The 16,348-nt window shown below is 39.1% G+C and overlaps 1 protein-coding gene across 1 annotated transcript in view; it reads left to right on the plus strand.

Moving 5' to 3' along the window:
- Positions 1-16,348, plus strand: part of OTOGL (otogelin like) — a 97,569-nt gene that overhangs the window by 71,954 nt on the left and 9,267 nt on the right. The window contains exons 40-53 of the mRNA XM_062613627.1: positions 807-949; positions 2,328-2,351; positions 2,481-2,573; positions 3,225-3,414; positions 5,727-5,941; positions 10,065-10,206; positions 10,540-10,725; positions 11,213-11,425; positions 12,314-12,418; positions 12,701-12,808; positions 13,166-13,267; positions 14,479-14,583; positions 14,674-14,714; positions 15,650-15,713. Coding sequence (XP_062469611.1) covers positions 807-949; positions 2,328-2,351; positions 2,481-2,573; positions 3,225-3,414; positions 5,727-5,941; positions 10,065-10,206; positions 10,540-10,725; positions 11,213-11,425; positions 12,314-12,418; positions 12,701-12,808; positions 13,166-13,267; positions 14,479-14,583; positions 14,674-14,714; positions 15,650-15,713 — 1,731 coding nt within the window. The remainder of the gene's footprint in view (positions 1-806; positions 950-2,327; positions 2,352-2,480; positions 2,574-3,224; positions 3,415-5,726; positions 5,942-10,064; positions 10,207-10,539; positions 10,726-11,212; positions 11,426-12,313; positions 12,419-12,700; positions 12,809-13,165; positions 13,268-14,478; positions 14,584-14,673; positions 14,715-15,649; positions 15,714-16,348) is intronic.

A 16,348-nucleotide genomic window follows, 5' to 3' on the forward strand; every position in this document is an offset into this window, starting at 1 on the left:
TACAGTGGGAATATGAGGTTGAATACTGACATGAATTTAAAAGAACTGTTCATCAGCAAAACAGAATAAAATATACTGAAACTTTTGGTATCTTTGAATTCAAGAGAGTCAAAATATTTTCTTTTGAATCAAAAGATTGAAACGAAATCTGCAACATGAACATCAGCATATTCCAGCTGACTCTCTTTTCAGAATTTCTATCAGTGGAAATGTTCAGATTTCAACATTTTGTGAAGGAAACAAATTAAATACTGTCATTTCTGCAAGACAGAACCCCCAAATTTCAGTTAGCTCTAACTGCAGTTTTCACTCATACTCAGAAACTACAGAAACTGGCAGATGGCTGTCAGCCAAGGGAACAAAAAAGCCACAAAGGAGTCATATTAATAACATTGCAGCGTTATTGAAAACCATATTGCACTTTTAAATATCTGTCTCAAGATAGGACAGATCCGCATCTTGTTATCAGTAGCTCAAAATTGCATACATTTTAATGCATGTATTTTATTTCACAATGTACTGATTCAATGACCTTGACTGTAAAATATTGACTTAAGTGAAAATTTTCACCAATTTAAACTTTTACTCTGGGCACATAGCTTAATAGGTTAAACTATTTCCACTGAGTAATGTAAGACACTTCCTTCTGCTTTTGGTTCAGTATGCTGTCTGCAGAGCAAGGTCATCAGTATATATATATGAACATTCAGAGGGAGAGAAAGCAAATATTGCTAAATTGGAAGGTTTTTAGAAATGCCCTGTATATGGTTTTGTGGTAATCTCATTAAACGACAGTTCTTTTTTAGGTCAATGTTCTGTACTGTCTGAACTGAGTGTTATCACATTTGATGGAAACAACATAGCCCTCTGTAATATGGCTTCCTACATTTTAGTCAAGTTACCAGGAGAAATTATTGTTGCTCATATTGAAAAATGTCCTGCTAATCAGGTAAGATTCTTGCATTTGTGCAATAATTGTCATAGTTTCTTGCATTTTTGTGTTATAAGACTGAAATTCTGCTAAACTTTATCAATTAAAACTTACAGATAAAAGCCATACCCTTTGAAAAATGGCAAGTTATTTAATATTCAAGGAACATGTTAATCATGCTCTCTAGATCAAAGAATTTTGTCTCAGGTTAAACAGTAATTGTTGTATTATAACGAAATTCAAATGTAGGTTCCTTTTAACTTAATTAGGGTGACGTAGCTTCTGTATCTGCATGTCTCCATTCAGGTTCTCCACCTACAAAGCTTCCCGAGGACTTGAATTTATAATTTACAGTATGGCAAAAATACTAAAATACTTTGAATAGCCACTGAAATCTGTTGTAGTTATTTTAGGAAGGTATTAATCGATTGTTTTGGGATTAGTGTAAAGAGCTGTCCTTTGTAGTTGTCCAACTCACTGCATTGCCTACAGAGGGGATCCAGCCACTTTATTTTTAGACTGTCAGTTTAGGTCAGGTCAGTCTCATCCTTAGGGTCTTTGCATACCCCTCCTTTGCACTGTCCATACTCCTAATTTATGTAGCCCTTGAACAACTGGCTTACATTTCCATCTTCGGTTTGTGGATAAAGAAGTTCCTGATGAGGAACTCCATCAGGATTCTTTCCTTTCCATCCTTACTTGCTCTCTTATGTACTCTCACTGGGGGAACCGTACACATGAATTTTAAGTCCCGAGTCTTACACTGTTTTAGAGGTTTTCTTTTAAATTTCTCCCTTCACTGTTTCTTGGTTGCAGACTAAAGGTGTGAACACAGCTCATGGAAGCAGATGTGCTTTAGAAGTCTGCAGCTGTGGTTCTCTAAGAAATACTTTTTGAAAGGGCCTTGCAGCATATGCTAAATCTTGTGATACTGATAATGAGTTGCTTTCAATGTTAAAGCTGTTCAGCTAAAAGCTAGCTGAGGTACGGTATGTATGAGCTACATCTTGTGCAGGAGGATGCCTTGGTAAAGTAGCAGTTTTATCAGAGTTAGGGCAGCAGATTTTATTGGCATATCTGTTGTATTTTTAATTCAGCTTGTTCAGGTTATGGTGTTATCTTTTCTGTCTTATTTTCCACATAAATCCCTTTGATTTAAATCTTTAACAAGCAAATCAAGTTTCTAAAAATAGTTCATACAAAGTTCACAAAAATAATTCACAGAAAGCTGCATTAGCTGGGAAATGTGTATTTTTATTATTTATAAGGAATATATTAAATTAGTTCAATTATACAGTTGGTTGTAGAACTTAAAGAAAACAGTCAACCTATTTTTGCCGAATAAGAATGCTGCTGATTATTATTACACTTCTAATCTCTTTCTAATGTTTTTCAGAGTGCAAATTCAATAAGAAAACTAGTGAGTACTTTTTTCTTTTACTAATTATAAAACACGTCATTATTGAACATCTTAAAAAAATTCCCATGGCACTGGTACACAATTAGAAAATAAATAGTAACTGAACTTGTTTGTCACTTTTCTTTTAAGGTTCCCCCTGCAAGCACTTCGGGGCTCTGTTTTAAGAAATTAAATGTAACAACAGGCACATATCAATTACTTATCAATCGTTTAGCAAGAAAAGTGAGTATATGTCATGTATATATCATGTGCACACTTAAAAGATAGCTGAGAGCTCATTCTGTTGTAGAATGCAATAGATTAGATTTATAATGAATGCACTGTAGGATTAGGATTACTTTGCTGGTCAGGTTCCCAGTAATTCATAGTATGCTAGAAGCAAAGAATATATATTTCTGACACCATGCTCCACTTATATGCCATTTATCCAAAATGAAACTTCAAAGCTCTTTTGAGATTTTAGAGAAGCTGCAAAAGCATTTATACTTGAGATGTATTTCCAGAAAACCCAAACAGAAATGTTCCAAAATGTGATAAATACTTCAGGTGCCTTTCCTGGTAGTAACAGGTGAGAACAGATAACTTTGAATAAATGAATGCGGGTGGAGGTTTTTTGTTTTATCATATGATATATGATAAGTAAGATTTATTGCTTCTGTAATTAGAAAAGATTTCTGTATCTTTTTTTCTTATGCCTACTTCATTTGCCACTATAGGAAATGGCACTGACAGGAAGTTCTGTGACTTAAGCACTGTGTCTGTTATTGCATGCGGCAGAGGCTGTAAAAAATATCTTTTGTTATAAAATGTAGAGACATAAAATGCATCTTTGCCATCTGTTTTTATCTCTAAACCATATTTGGTTTATTTTAGGTGGTAGTGGATTCTGTAGTTCAATCATTACCATTTTCAAAAGAAGGACTGAGTATTCAGGATACTGGTGCAATATATATTGTCAATACCCCAGCTGGTATTAGCATCAAGTGGGCTCACATTACAGGCATCATCGATATACAGTATGGATTACACTCTAACACATCCATGAAGACAGAAGGACTTTGCGGTGAGGCTATGACTTTTTTATGTTTAATAATTTCCCACTTAAAATGTACACCTGCCTTTTGTGTCTGTGACCTGCTGTCCCTATAGCTATCCTTGTGACCTCCATTAACTACACTGACAATCCTATTTGAGGTTGTTTGTGAAATTCTATTAATAATAGTAAATCAGTAGCTCTGTTTCAAAGCACTCTGTTTTGCAGAGCAAGGAATGATCATTACACTGTACCTAATTAACTTTAAAAAACTGTACTCATCACTGCCTGCATTTAAGAATATTGTTGAAGTCAGGTAAAGAAAAGGGTAAAATTTTCAATGGAGAACTGGCTGCTGAAGAAGTTCAGGTAGTGACAGTATATTTCAGTGATTATGAAAGAAAAGGATAACAGATGTTAGCAGTGGCAGCTTATCAGTATGCAAATACTGATAAAAGGCATATTTTGGGAAGGGTCCAAGTCCCCTGAGGATAGTGAATCCAAACGGAGATCTGTTAAGGTTGGATCTAGGGTCCAAAACTGTGCTGACATGTCTCAGACTTACAGTGATACTAAATTGAGCATGTTTCAGGCTTCCCTGATTGCCTTCTTATAACTCTAACTAGTAGGAATTATATGGAAAATTGTAAGCAAATATTTGAGTAACTCTAATTCTATCATGTATGCTCACTTTCTGGTGCATTGTTATTTTGCAGTCTACCCCAAATTGAACAGGAAAATGCAATTTTTATAGTATTTTAAATTGCTTTCAGTTTAAAAAGCAAACAAAACCCAATACAGGTATGGTTTAAATATAGCTGTAAACAAAAGAAGTTGAAAATCAATTGCTATATTCTGCTTGAATGAAAGTTGTCCTAGATCTACTGAGAGAAGGTGAATGCTGGCTCTGCATCTTTTTCCAGTATCATGCCATCTTCTCCGTGCACACTGAAAAACATTGGGATAAGATGTGGTAGGAAGGTAGGATGTAGGAAGGATTATAGAATAGTTACTCGTGCCATGGAAAGAAAGAGGAAGACTCTGCAGACAAATCCAATCTCTGCTGTGAAGTGTTGCTCTACCTGATATTTTGACATGAAGTCTGAAGCCTCTTTTAGCTCTTCTTTTCTATTCTCTGCCTTTTGTTCCTGTCTGGGATTCTCCCATCCTCTCCTTCTCAAACTGAAAAAACTGTGGGACTATGTGGCACAATGGCTTTATTTTTAAAGCTGTACTTTTTAGCATCACCCTACAAATTCTAACACCACCACAATTTGTGGGATGGCATTAGGGCAGCAGCAAGAAGCAGAAGCGTTAAGAATATTGGAGAATGGTGCTACCATCAAATGCTCCTTATGCAGATGCCACCTTCTGTGTTTTTCCATGCTGCCGAGAGTAACAACCTGAAATGTGAGGCTAACCCAGTCCTACAAGGGACCCTGGAGGGTATCAGGATACAGGGCTGGAAGCATGAAGGCAAGCACTTACGGTGTGGTTAGCAATGTGGAAAGAAAGTGAAAAAGGATAAAGGAACCTTGGTTAATTAGTTGTTGGGATGTAAAACACTGTTATGGATATTAAAATTTTGTCACTAAAGGCTTGTTACATTGCCGTGGTTTAAGCCCAGCTGGTAACCCAGAACCAAGTAGCCACTTGCTTACTCCCCCTATTCCCCACCCCCACTCCCGGAGGGATGGGGAGGAGAATCAAAAGAATGTAACTCCCACTGGTTGAGATAAGAACAGCCCAGTAACTAAGGCATAACACAGATCACTACTGCTACCACCAATAATAATAATGATAAGGGAAATAACAAGGGAAGAGAACACAACCGCTCACCACTCGCCAACAGATACCCAGCCTGACCCAAGCAGTGATCTCGCCCTTCCGGGTAACTGCCCCCAGTTTATATACTGGGCATGACGTGCTGTGGTATGAAATACCTCTTTGGTCAGTTTGGGTCAGGTGTCCTGTCTCTGCTTCCTCCCGGCTTCCCCTCCTCCCTGGAAGAGCATGAGGCTCAGAAAGTCCTTGGTCAGAGTAAGCATTACGGAGCACCAACTAAAACCATCGGTGTTATCAGTGCTGTTCCCAGACCGAAAGTCAAAACCACAGCACTGCACCAGCTGCTGAGGAGGAAAATGACTGCTACTGCTGAATCCAGGACAGCTTATAGGAAGATATGTTTTCATTGATTAATCAACAGAATACATACAGTAATGAATTCAGGTAGCCAGCAGATTTCAGGGGTTTAGGTGGAGTTTTTTTTCAGTGGTTTTCTTTCCCAAAGGAAGTAATATGGCATGTTTGTTTGTACTTTGAATGCGATGCTCTGTCCCCAGGGGTGTGTAATGGAGACCCTACTGATGATCTGAAAATGCAAAACAGGACCATAATTACAAACATGGAGGAAATTGAAGTGTTCATTAGGAGTTGGGAAATTGAGAAATCACTTGATGTAACAACCCGGAGGCCACTAAGAAGCTGTACTGAAGATAACTGTACATACTGTATGGGACTGTTAAATGGAAGCACTTTCATCCCTTGTCATAAGAAAGTGAGTATGAAGATCAGAGAAATTCCAGGTGCAAATTAAAGATTTATAGTTAAGAAAAGAGCAAGAGAGATATGTATATTTTTTATGTATTGCTTATTTCCATGAGCTGACAACTGGACCGGTGGCTTTAATACCTCTATCATTTTGGCTTTAATACTCTTGTCATACTGTCTGTTGTAAACATACATCTATATGGATCCTTGTGCTATTATGGTCTTAAATTATTTAGTAGGAAAAGCTCAAAGGAGAGACATCAGATCACCATCTCAACAGAAGAACATTCCAAATAATAATTCAATTTTTAATAAATGCTTGACACGGGTCACTAGAAAAGAAAGCCTCATGCTTCTGCTGCATACATCAGCAACTCATGCAGCCTGAAACTGCTTGAACTGAAGATGTTTCCAGTTAAACAAATTTTGATATACTTACTATTATGTTGACAATTTGGTAACATTTCTTACAGAAAGCATTATCTTTTGTTTCTGGGCACTGTACTTTCTAATAGGGGTATTAGCTGTAGCACACAGACTGCCACTAGAGGTGGGTAGTGCAGCACAGCTGCTTTCCTATATAAGGAACCCTATATAAGGAATTACTTTCCCCAAGTAATACAAAGTGAAAGGATTAATTACTTAAGGGGCCCATTCCTTCTCAGAGATAGATGTGTCCAGATTCCTGATTCACTTCTTGATGTTCTGCCTTTCCATCATTGGTTTGTATTGTGATACTCTTCAGTTTTCATCACAAATACTGTTAAAGGTATTGCAGGCAGCTGAGCCCCTTCCTTCAAACTTCCAAGCCCTCTCCCCACTTTCCACAGGTAGAAAAAATTGATGAAGTTCTGAAAGGAAGGGGTTAAAGAGTTTTGATGTTTATTTATTTGTTTGTTTGTTTGTTTGAAGATTAACTAACAAGGAGGGTCTGGTCGAAGCAGTAAAGGTTGAGGGCTGCCTTGGTTGCAGCGACCACGAGATGGTGGAATTCAGGATCTTGTGTGGTAGGACCAGTAGAATAGCAAGTAGAATTGCAACCCTGGACTTTAGCAGGGCAAACTTTGGCCTTTTCAAGCAACTGCTAGGGGAAAACCCATGGGCAAGGCTGCTTGAAGGTAAAGGGGCCCAAGATAGTTAGTTGGCATTCAAGGATTGCTTTTTCCGAGCTCAAGATCGGAGCATCCCGACACGTAGGAAGTCAAGGAAGAGGGCCAGGAGACCTGCGTGGTTAAATAGGGAATTGCCGGGTATGCTCAAGTGGAAGAGGAGAGTTTACAGGTCATGGAAGGAGGGGCTGGCCACTTGGGAGGAATATAAGGCTGCTGCTAGAGGATGTAGGAAGGCAGCTAGGAGGACTAAGGCCTCCTTAGAATTAAATCTGGCGAGAGGGGTCAAGGACAGCAGAAAGAGCTTTTTCAAATACATGGAAGATAAAACTAACACCAGAGGCAATGTAGGCCCACTGACGAACGGGATGGGTCCCCTGGTGACAGAAGATACAGAGATGGCAGAGTTACTGAATGCCTTCTTTGTCTCTGTCTACTCTGCTGCAGGCAGTCCTGAAGAGCCCTGTACCCCGGAGACCTTAGATGAAGTCAGGTCAACGGAGCGGTTTGCCTTAGTCGATGAGGAATGGGTTACAGACCGGTTGAGCAATCTGGACATCCATAAATCCATGGGTCCAGATGGGATGCACCCGCGGGTGCTGAGGGAACTGGCGGAAGTCATTGCTAGACCACTCTCCATCATCTTTACCAAGTCTTGGGAAACGGGAGAGGTGCCTGAGGACTGGAGGAAAGCAAATGTCACTCCAGTCTTCAAAAAGGGCAAGAAGGAGGACCTGGGTAACTATAGACCTGTCAGCCTCACCTCCATCCCTGGGAAAGTGATGGAACACCTTATCCTTAGTGCCATCTTAAGGCATATCAAGGATAAGAGGGTTATGAGGGGCAGTCAACATGGCTTCACCAAGGGGAAATCATGCTTGACCAATCTCTTAGCCTTTTATGAGGAAATAACATGGTGGATGGATGATGGCAGAGCGGTGGATGTGGTCTACCTTGACTTCAGCAAAGCATTTGACACAGTCTCCCACAGCATCCTCACAGCTAAATTGAGGAAGTGTGGTCTGGATGATCAGGTAGTGAGGTGGACTGTGAACTGGCTGAAGGAGAGAAGCCAGAGAGTTGTGGTCTATGGGGCTGAGTCTAGTTGGAGGCCTGTATCTAGTGGAGTGCCTCAAGGGTCAGTACTGGGACCGGTATTATTTAATATATTCATCAATGATTTAGATGAGGGAATTGAGTGTACTATCAGAAAGTTTGCTGATGACACTAAGCTGGGAGGAGTGGCTGACACGCCAGAAGGCTGTGCTGCCATCCAGCGAGACCTGGACAGGCTGGAGAGCTGGGCAGGGAATAACGGGATGAAATATAACAAGGGAAAGTGTAGAGTCCTGCATCTGGGCAGGAACAACCCCAGGTTCCAGTATAGGTTGGGGAACGACCTGTTAGAGAGCATTGTAGGGGAGAGGGACCTGGGGGTCCTAGTGGACGACAGGATGACCATGAGCCAACACTGTGCCCTTGTGGCTAAGAAGGCCAATGGCATCCTGGGGTGTATTAGAAGGGGGGTGGTTAGTAGGTCGAGAGAGGTCCTCCTTCCCCTCTACTCTGCCCTGGTGAGACCCCATCTGGAATATTGTGTCCAGTTCTGGGCCCCTCAGTTCAAGAAGGACAGGGAGCTGCTGGAGAGAGTCCAGCACAGGGCAACCAAGATGATTAAGGAAGTGGAGCATCTCCCTTATGAGGAAAGACTGAGGGAGCTGGGTCTCTACAGTTTGGAGGAGACTGAGGGGTGACCTTATTAGTGTCTATAAATATATAAAGGGGGAGTGTCACGAGGATGGAGCCAGGCTCTACTCAGTGGCAAACAATGATAGGACAAGGGGTAATGGGTACAAACTGGAACACAAGAGGTTCCACTTAAACTTGAGAAGAAACTTCTTCTCAGTGAGGGTGACAGAACACTGGAACAGGCTGCCCAGGGAGGTTGTGGAGTCTCCTTCCCTGGAGACATTCAAAACCTGCCTGGACACATTCCTGTGTAACCTTATCTAGGTGTTCCTGCTCCAGCAGGGGGATTGGACTAGATGATCTTTTGAGGTCCCTTCCAATCTCTAGCATACTGTGATATTAGTCACAGAAACTTAATGGGAGGGAGCAGTGATAAGCAGTTTGGAATCAAGAAGGGAGAATAGCACCAGCCGGTAGCAGAATGCTTTTCATAACTGTTTTAACACATCTCATTTGAAAATAAATAAAGGGAATCTGAATAGTCAGAATTCCTACTTCATAAATGCTTCCAAGAGAACTCTCATAGCCACAAATACAGTACAATTGCATCTTTTACTAGTTCATAGCAAAACATGACACAGCATCAAAACTGCCAAGGACTTTCATCCGTTAGGAAATTTGTTTTCTTTCACATACATGATGGAGGTAGAGCCAGAGTGGATAAAGCAAACTGGACTCTTCACAGGCATGAAGCAACTGGACAAAGATAGGAAACAATCATCAGGGCAATTAACTTTATGGCAAAGTGAGTGACTGCTTGAAGACTGCTGAAACCATAGGGAAATCTGGGCTGCAGCACCATAGTAAACAGGAAAAATCTGACTTTTCCACCTTTTTACAAGCCTGTAAAAATAAGAACAGAAAAAAGATTGGTTGCACCACCTGCATTCAGACCCAATAGGCACAGGCTATTGGGTCTTCTGCAGACACAGAAACAGAGCACTCAGTAATAATTCATTCACAGCAGGAATTTATGGAAGGTATAGCAGCAAAGCTTAGCTGAGATTGTTGACTTCTAGGTGATAGGGCGGTAACTGCGAAAGTGGTGTGACAATGTCATTAGGGCTGTCTTCTTTGCCTACTAATGAGTATAAAAAAATTCTGTCAGTTGAAGTTTTGCAGAATGAGTGTTCTGGAAAAAAATGCATTTTTTTTGGCTTCAGACAATGCTCATGATTTTTTTCCCTTGCAGTTGTATTATTTCTTGTAATTAGTGATTTAATTGCAGAAAGCTCTTCCACTTGTTAATTCTCAATTACAATATGTTCCCAGGTGTCACCACAGGAGTTTTGTGAGAAGATGTGGATCAACAGCACCAATTTTTGGAATTATGAGTGTGATGCACTTTCTGCATATGCGGCTTTATGCAACAAGCACAACATCTGCATTAAATGGAGGACACCTGATTACTGTTGTAAGCAGATAGCTATGTTCTATACCCCAGAGTGGCTTTATACTGCTGCAGTGTTTAGTGATGAGTTAAAAATATTCTTTTTCTATTGTTATTGTGAGTATCATCTCATTCTATCACAGCATTAGTAAATCAGGGTAAAAGTTATTAAGATGTATTGTTTAAGTCAAAGTATCATGAATCAGTTTTAATCTTGATTGAATTAGTTTCTTAAAATACTGTTAGAAATATAAATGCATGCTTTCTATGATACACTTGCTTGTTCTTACTACCTGTTAGTCCAATTAAATGCTAAAAGAACAGCAGCACTCACTGCCTTTTTTTTATTACTTGCAGCACTGAGTTGTCCCGAGGGCAAGGAATACCAGCCTTGTGTGCAACCCTGTGAAGCCAAGACATGCTTGAATAAATGGTTCTATGAAGATTCTCCCTGTTCCTACTTAAGGGAGGACTGTGTTTGTAGAAATGGCACTATTCTGCATAGAACAGACTCTGACCTCTGTATACCAGAAGAAAAATGTAGTAAGTGCTGCGGGAGAGGGCAGTTTCGTAGATATGTTAATATTAACTGCAGCTCACGAGAAGTGATGTTTTAAGTTCCCTGCCAGTCCTCAGTAAGTGTGATGTTGTATAGCTCCCTTCAACACAGCCTTCACCTATCTCTCCAGTTTGAGCTTTCAGTGCACTTGGATTCAAGAGCCAATGGTGATGTACTTCTGTCAGGGAAAAATAATGGTCATTCTTTCATAGCACCCAGGTTTTCTTTCCTAGATTACTCAGGAAGGAACAGCATGAGCAGGTTCTTTCCCTCACACTCAGTATTTATTTTCACCCATAGTGAAGTCTTTGTTCATTTGGACTTTTTGAGGTCATCATCTTTTCTTGGATTCCTTGATCATAATGCTCCACAGTATTCTTATTTTATGCAATGCTTCTATGGAATTCATAGTTGCTTGCAGGAAATCTGCACTCTCTATTTAATAAAGGGATATAATGTTTTTTCTCTCAGCATGTACAGATAACAAAGGACAACCCCGCTCTGCTGGGGAGATCTGGAATGGGTCCATGAGAGGCTGTTGCATGTACAACTGTTTAGAAAATGGAAGCATTGTTGCTGTAGAACCTGAATGCAATGAGGATCCACTACCGGTCTGTGAAAGAGAAGGGGAAGTTATTGTCCATGTCATCGAAGAAAGAGCTTGCTGTCCAAAGAAAGTTTGTGGTATGTACCACACTTATTTTCAGTAACAGAAGTATAAGATTAAGTGCTTGACATTCAGTGGCAGAGGATGATCTTTAGACAGGGGTCCAAGGTAGCATTTTTCAGAAGTGTTTTTTAGGTACTTGCAGTTGCTTGGGCCAGCAAAGCAGGCTGCTTTACTTTGTAAGAACTGACTCACTGAAATAATATATTTTTCTCATTCTTGGAAGTCTTCTTGTGAAACAAATCTTCTGTTTAAAATGAATTTTGAAGCTCTTCAGTTGAATTTCAAAATAAATTAATAAATACTTGATGATAGAAGTAGTTTGGTAATTGGGGCAGTCATCAGAGCCTGTTCACTTTTCTTATTAATGCTTTGGTATCAAGAGCAGTATCCTCTGACCTACTGCTGTTTCACAGAAGCAGTATTCTGTGAGCTGGTCACTGAATACTAATATTTTGTCTAGCCACGGTCAAGGAATAAGCTCATTGCTCCTAAAATGTTAATTAAAAGATGCTAATTTCTTCATAACATCTTCAAGTAAAATCAGCACAGTCAAACTGATATGCTTTTGCTCATTGCACACCTGTAACCAACACAGAACTGTGAATTTGTTAAGGGAGTATTTTCACTGAGACATTTTAGCTGGCTTCATGTGTAGGAAGCAGTGTAGGCAAATACCTGCTTTAAGAGGGATATAACTGTGCTTGCACCGTGCCACGTGGTTGGAGTTCCACCAGCCCTAGGTTGAGCTTGGAGGTCTACAGGATGGTATGGAGTACACTTTAAGCTGACTTGGGCTGCTTGTAGTTTGTGAATCTCTATACTGAATGGTATATACATCTTGAGATATAGAACTTGCACTCATATCTGTTCAAATGTGTCAAAATTGTTTTTTTATCCCACAGAATGTAACATCTCATTGTGTGACACCATTATTCCAACATGCAAACCCAGTGAAAAATTAGTGGCAGGTTACCATCCCCTGTCCTGCTGTCCACAGTACCGATGTGGTAAGGGAAACACAAACACACAGTTTCTGGGACATTTTCCACACTTGTAATATATGTTGTACGAAAACCTGCCTTACAAGTTGTTAACAGAGTGAGACACTGTAAATGGCACCAGGCAATGACTCTTTTTTTTTTCCACATGCCAATATTTTCTTGTGTTTGTCTTTTGTGTCACTTTTGATTTACAGATAATTTGGGGTAGATGAAGAATATCTTTTATCTATCCTTTTAGTATTATTTCTGTGTCTGTTTTTAGAACAGTGTTTATTTCACATCCTGCAGAATGTGATCCTTCAGCTTGTTTCAATGCTTCCCACCTGGACTGCAGAGAAGATCAATTTATTGTGGAAGCAAAACAGGAAGATCCCTGTTGTTTCTCTTACCTCTGTGGTAAGAATCCTCTAATATTTTTTATGATTAACTAAGGAATAGTGAAGTATTTACAAAACCAGTCTATAGTTCTAAACCTAATCATTTAAGTCAGGAATTCATGTAGAGGTCAGTGGGATTTCACACAGGTCAGGCTGGCTAAAGCATAAGTTATTCTTCAGTTTTGGGATCTTTTTTTCAAACATAATTTTGAACATACTACTTGAACTTTGTTATGGTTTTATATTTGAATGTCAATCCATAAAAGCTCTGTTATCCAAGTAACAAACATAATATGACTTGTTATATAGCTTATTATATGGAAGCCACATGTGCTAACTTTTTAGTATTGAAAACTTTGCTTTTTTTTTAATTTAGTTTGTGAATCCTGTATTGAGCCTGTTCCCTTGTGTAATGAGGGGGAAATTCTCACTGTAGACCTTAATACCATACATTACTGTTGTCCTCATTACTACTGTGGTGAGTACAATTTTTTATCAGTTCAATTCGTTACCAAATTCAGTAAATATGACAGACTCTGTGTGTGGAAATTCAGCATTTAGGGTGGGCTGCAAGAGAGATTAAGAGATCTAAATTAGGGTGTTCGCATAGAGGTGAGCTCAGATTTCTTGGTATACTCAGTGCTGGTCTAACCAACCCAGTCAATAGAGTCTGGAAAGGTTATTTAATCCACCAGAGAGAATATAGGTACTTTCAGGGTGATCTAAGTAATGATATATTGATGTGGAACTGAATCCCATCCTTGGAGTATAAATATACAGTTGTTCACATACTAAAACACCTGCTATAAAACAGATTCCATATTGTTGTTCCTCTGTTGTACCATTCGCTAGTGTTTAGGTAGTTTCTTTGCAGTTTTAGCTTTTCTAAAAGCTAAAGGAAGCAATAGGCCAAGGGTTTCAAATACTGCTGGGTTGACTATTATTCAAAAAAGAAACAGAAGAAAAATATTTGCAGTTTAATGTGGTCTTTGGTAGCCTCATAAAACCATAGAAATTGTGCTGTGTGTTCTTAAGTAATGTCTACATGTGTAACTGCTTGATTTAGATTAACTCTTATCTTGTTGGTGTCTGAGTAATTTCAATTAATTAAGTAGTCTTCCAGCAAGTCTGAAGCTTAGTAATTTTTACTTCAGCTGGTTCCATATTTTGGTCCTTACCTTTTCCTTGCACTTGCACCCAGGTTAAAGTTTCTGCAAAGGGCCTTTGGCACTGTTTTTGCCAAATTCTGGCAGGTAGAAAGTTAGATCTTAGTATGTGGTCATCTTTCAGAGCCCCAGTAAGCCACTTCCAATAAGGCAGGCATATATTTGCTTACTGGAGTCATCCTAGGAGGGCAGTTGCTCCTGTTATCTTACAGAAGTGTGCTTTACAGCACATTTGTAGCTGGTCCTAGTTATCAGCTTGAGTGACTCTGAAGTAAGAGGAATATTAAATGATTCCTGTGTGAAGTTTTCTGAAAATTTCGACATGTTTTAAGGCTACTAAAAGCATTTTTTAAAATCGTTCTTTATTTTTTAAGTTCCAAATATAATTCAGATGCTTAAGAAGCACAATAAAAAATAGTTAAGATGTCATTAAAATAGTTCATCAAGGAAATACAAGCCAGAAAATTCAAAGGAAATTTGAGAAATGTGTCTCATATGTTTCTTCTCTCCCTGTCCCCTTTAGTTTGTGATGAAAATCTTTGCTCTGAGCCTCCTATGAATTGCACAGATGAAATGACACTTGTGAAGGAAAAAATACCTGGGCAGTGTTGTCCAGAATGGCACTGTGGTAATCATTGCTTTATTCCTTAGTCACTGCTGGTAACAAAAGCTAACAAGTAGATAACTGACTACCATGGGTTTCTTGTTTTCTTTTCAGAATGTAGCTGTGAAAACGCTACTATGCTGACCTGTAAACTGGTAAGCACTGTCCTTTAGATAATTTTATTAATGGTGTTCAACCCTCTTACTCCTCCCTTTCTATTCCTTGTTTCAATTAGTTTTAAAGGCTGTTGAGGCTGAACAGGGACAGGCATGTAACTCGAAGCATCTGCACAGTATTGTCAAATATTCCTTGGGGAAATTTCGCCTTGTGTGTTATAAGATGTCAAAAGAAGAAAAGCAACTGCAGTATTATTCTGTTCAATGTTGACTCAAAATATGCTGGGAAGGTTTTCCATGTAAATAAACCCAATTATTTTTAATAATTAATGAGGAATAAGCTTTATGATCATATATATAATCTGAAGAAATATGTTATTTTCTTAATCCTTTATGCTTTTGATTAAAATGATTTAACATCACTGAATTTAACTGTTATGAGAAGCCATAAATATTTTGCTCCTCATATACCTTCTCATAATAGGGACTGTGATCTGGAAAACAATTATGAGTGAATGTTCAAATTCCCATTATTACTGCAGTGATGGAGATATGTTCCCTATCAAATGCCTGTCGCTTGACCTTCTCTTTTTCCTTATGTGAAGGCTAAATAATGTAAAGTCTGAACAGAAGTTGCAAATTTGAATAGCTATTACCTAGCTTTTGGAAGAAAATTCATAGAAGGTAGTCTGTTGCTGCTATGTTTATTACTGACATAACTTTGTATCTAGGAAAAATTGCTCTTCAGTGACTCTGTTATTCAAATGCATTCTTTTTGCTCCTGTTTAAAGTGATAAATACATCTAATAACTCTGTGCTACTGTTTCTTAAGTACGTTGAAATTTTTCTCTTTTATGAAAGCAGGGGTGGAAGTGATGAAAGTGATATTTTACATTTTAAAGAAAAAAAAATGTCTGTTTAGCACTACATTTAATTGTCTATGACTTTGCAAACTCTTATCTTTTTATCCTCAGGGAGAAGTTAAAAAAATAGATAGTAATGTTTCCAGTGCTTGTGGATGCACTCACTACATTTGTGGTAACTTTTTTCATATTCTTAGCTGTTTTAGTTTAGTTTTTAGCAAAAAAAAGTCATGCAAAGAAAGCATTATAGGGCCATAATAACTTTCTCAAGCATAAACACTCCTTTAACTTCATTTCATGGGTGTCTACTTAGTTATGCCAGTACACTCTCTTTTTGGAACACCATGCTTTTTGTGTCTGTTCTGGTGGGGTGTAGGAGTGTCATAATGCTGCCCTTGCTTTCAGAGTCAGGCATGGTCTGTCTGGTGGGAGGCAGACAGGGTGCAGATTGTGAACCTTAGCTGAGTGTGAGCAGTGCGAGTGCTGCTAGTTCAGTATCGAGCACTAATGAGACATCTCACACCAGAGCAACAGACCTGTCCAGCACAAAGGTAGATACGCTGTCTTAAGATCAGACCTCTGCTCCCTTCCCTTACTCAGCTACCCTGTATAGACTAGATTTCAGCTGTGCTGTGCATGGGGGTGCTTGCTGCCCACTGCAATCCTGACTGCAGCCCAGGCTGAAGTGCCTCTGTGAGCAAAGCACATATTTACAATACAGCTTGAGGATATTACTGTCCCACAGGTAATTGTAGACATGCTAGTTTAACAGACAGAAAGGCTACATTTTGTGATGTGCAGAATGATTCA

The sequence above is a fragment of the Pezoporus occidentalis genome, unplaced genomic scaffold (assembly GCF_034315485.1).
Source record: "Pezoporus occidentalis ecotype Australia unplaced genomic scaffold, CSIRO_AGI_Poc_V1 ctg17, whole genome shotgun sequence".
In the NCBI taxonomy this organism is placed as follows: domain Eukaryota; kingdom Metazoa; phylum Chordata; class Aves; order Psittaciformes; family Psittacidae; genus Pezoporus; species Pezoporus occidentalis.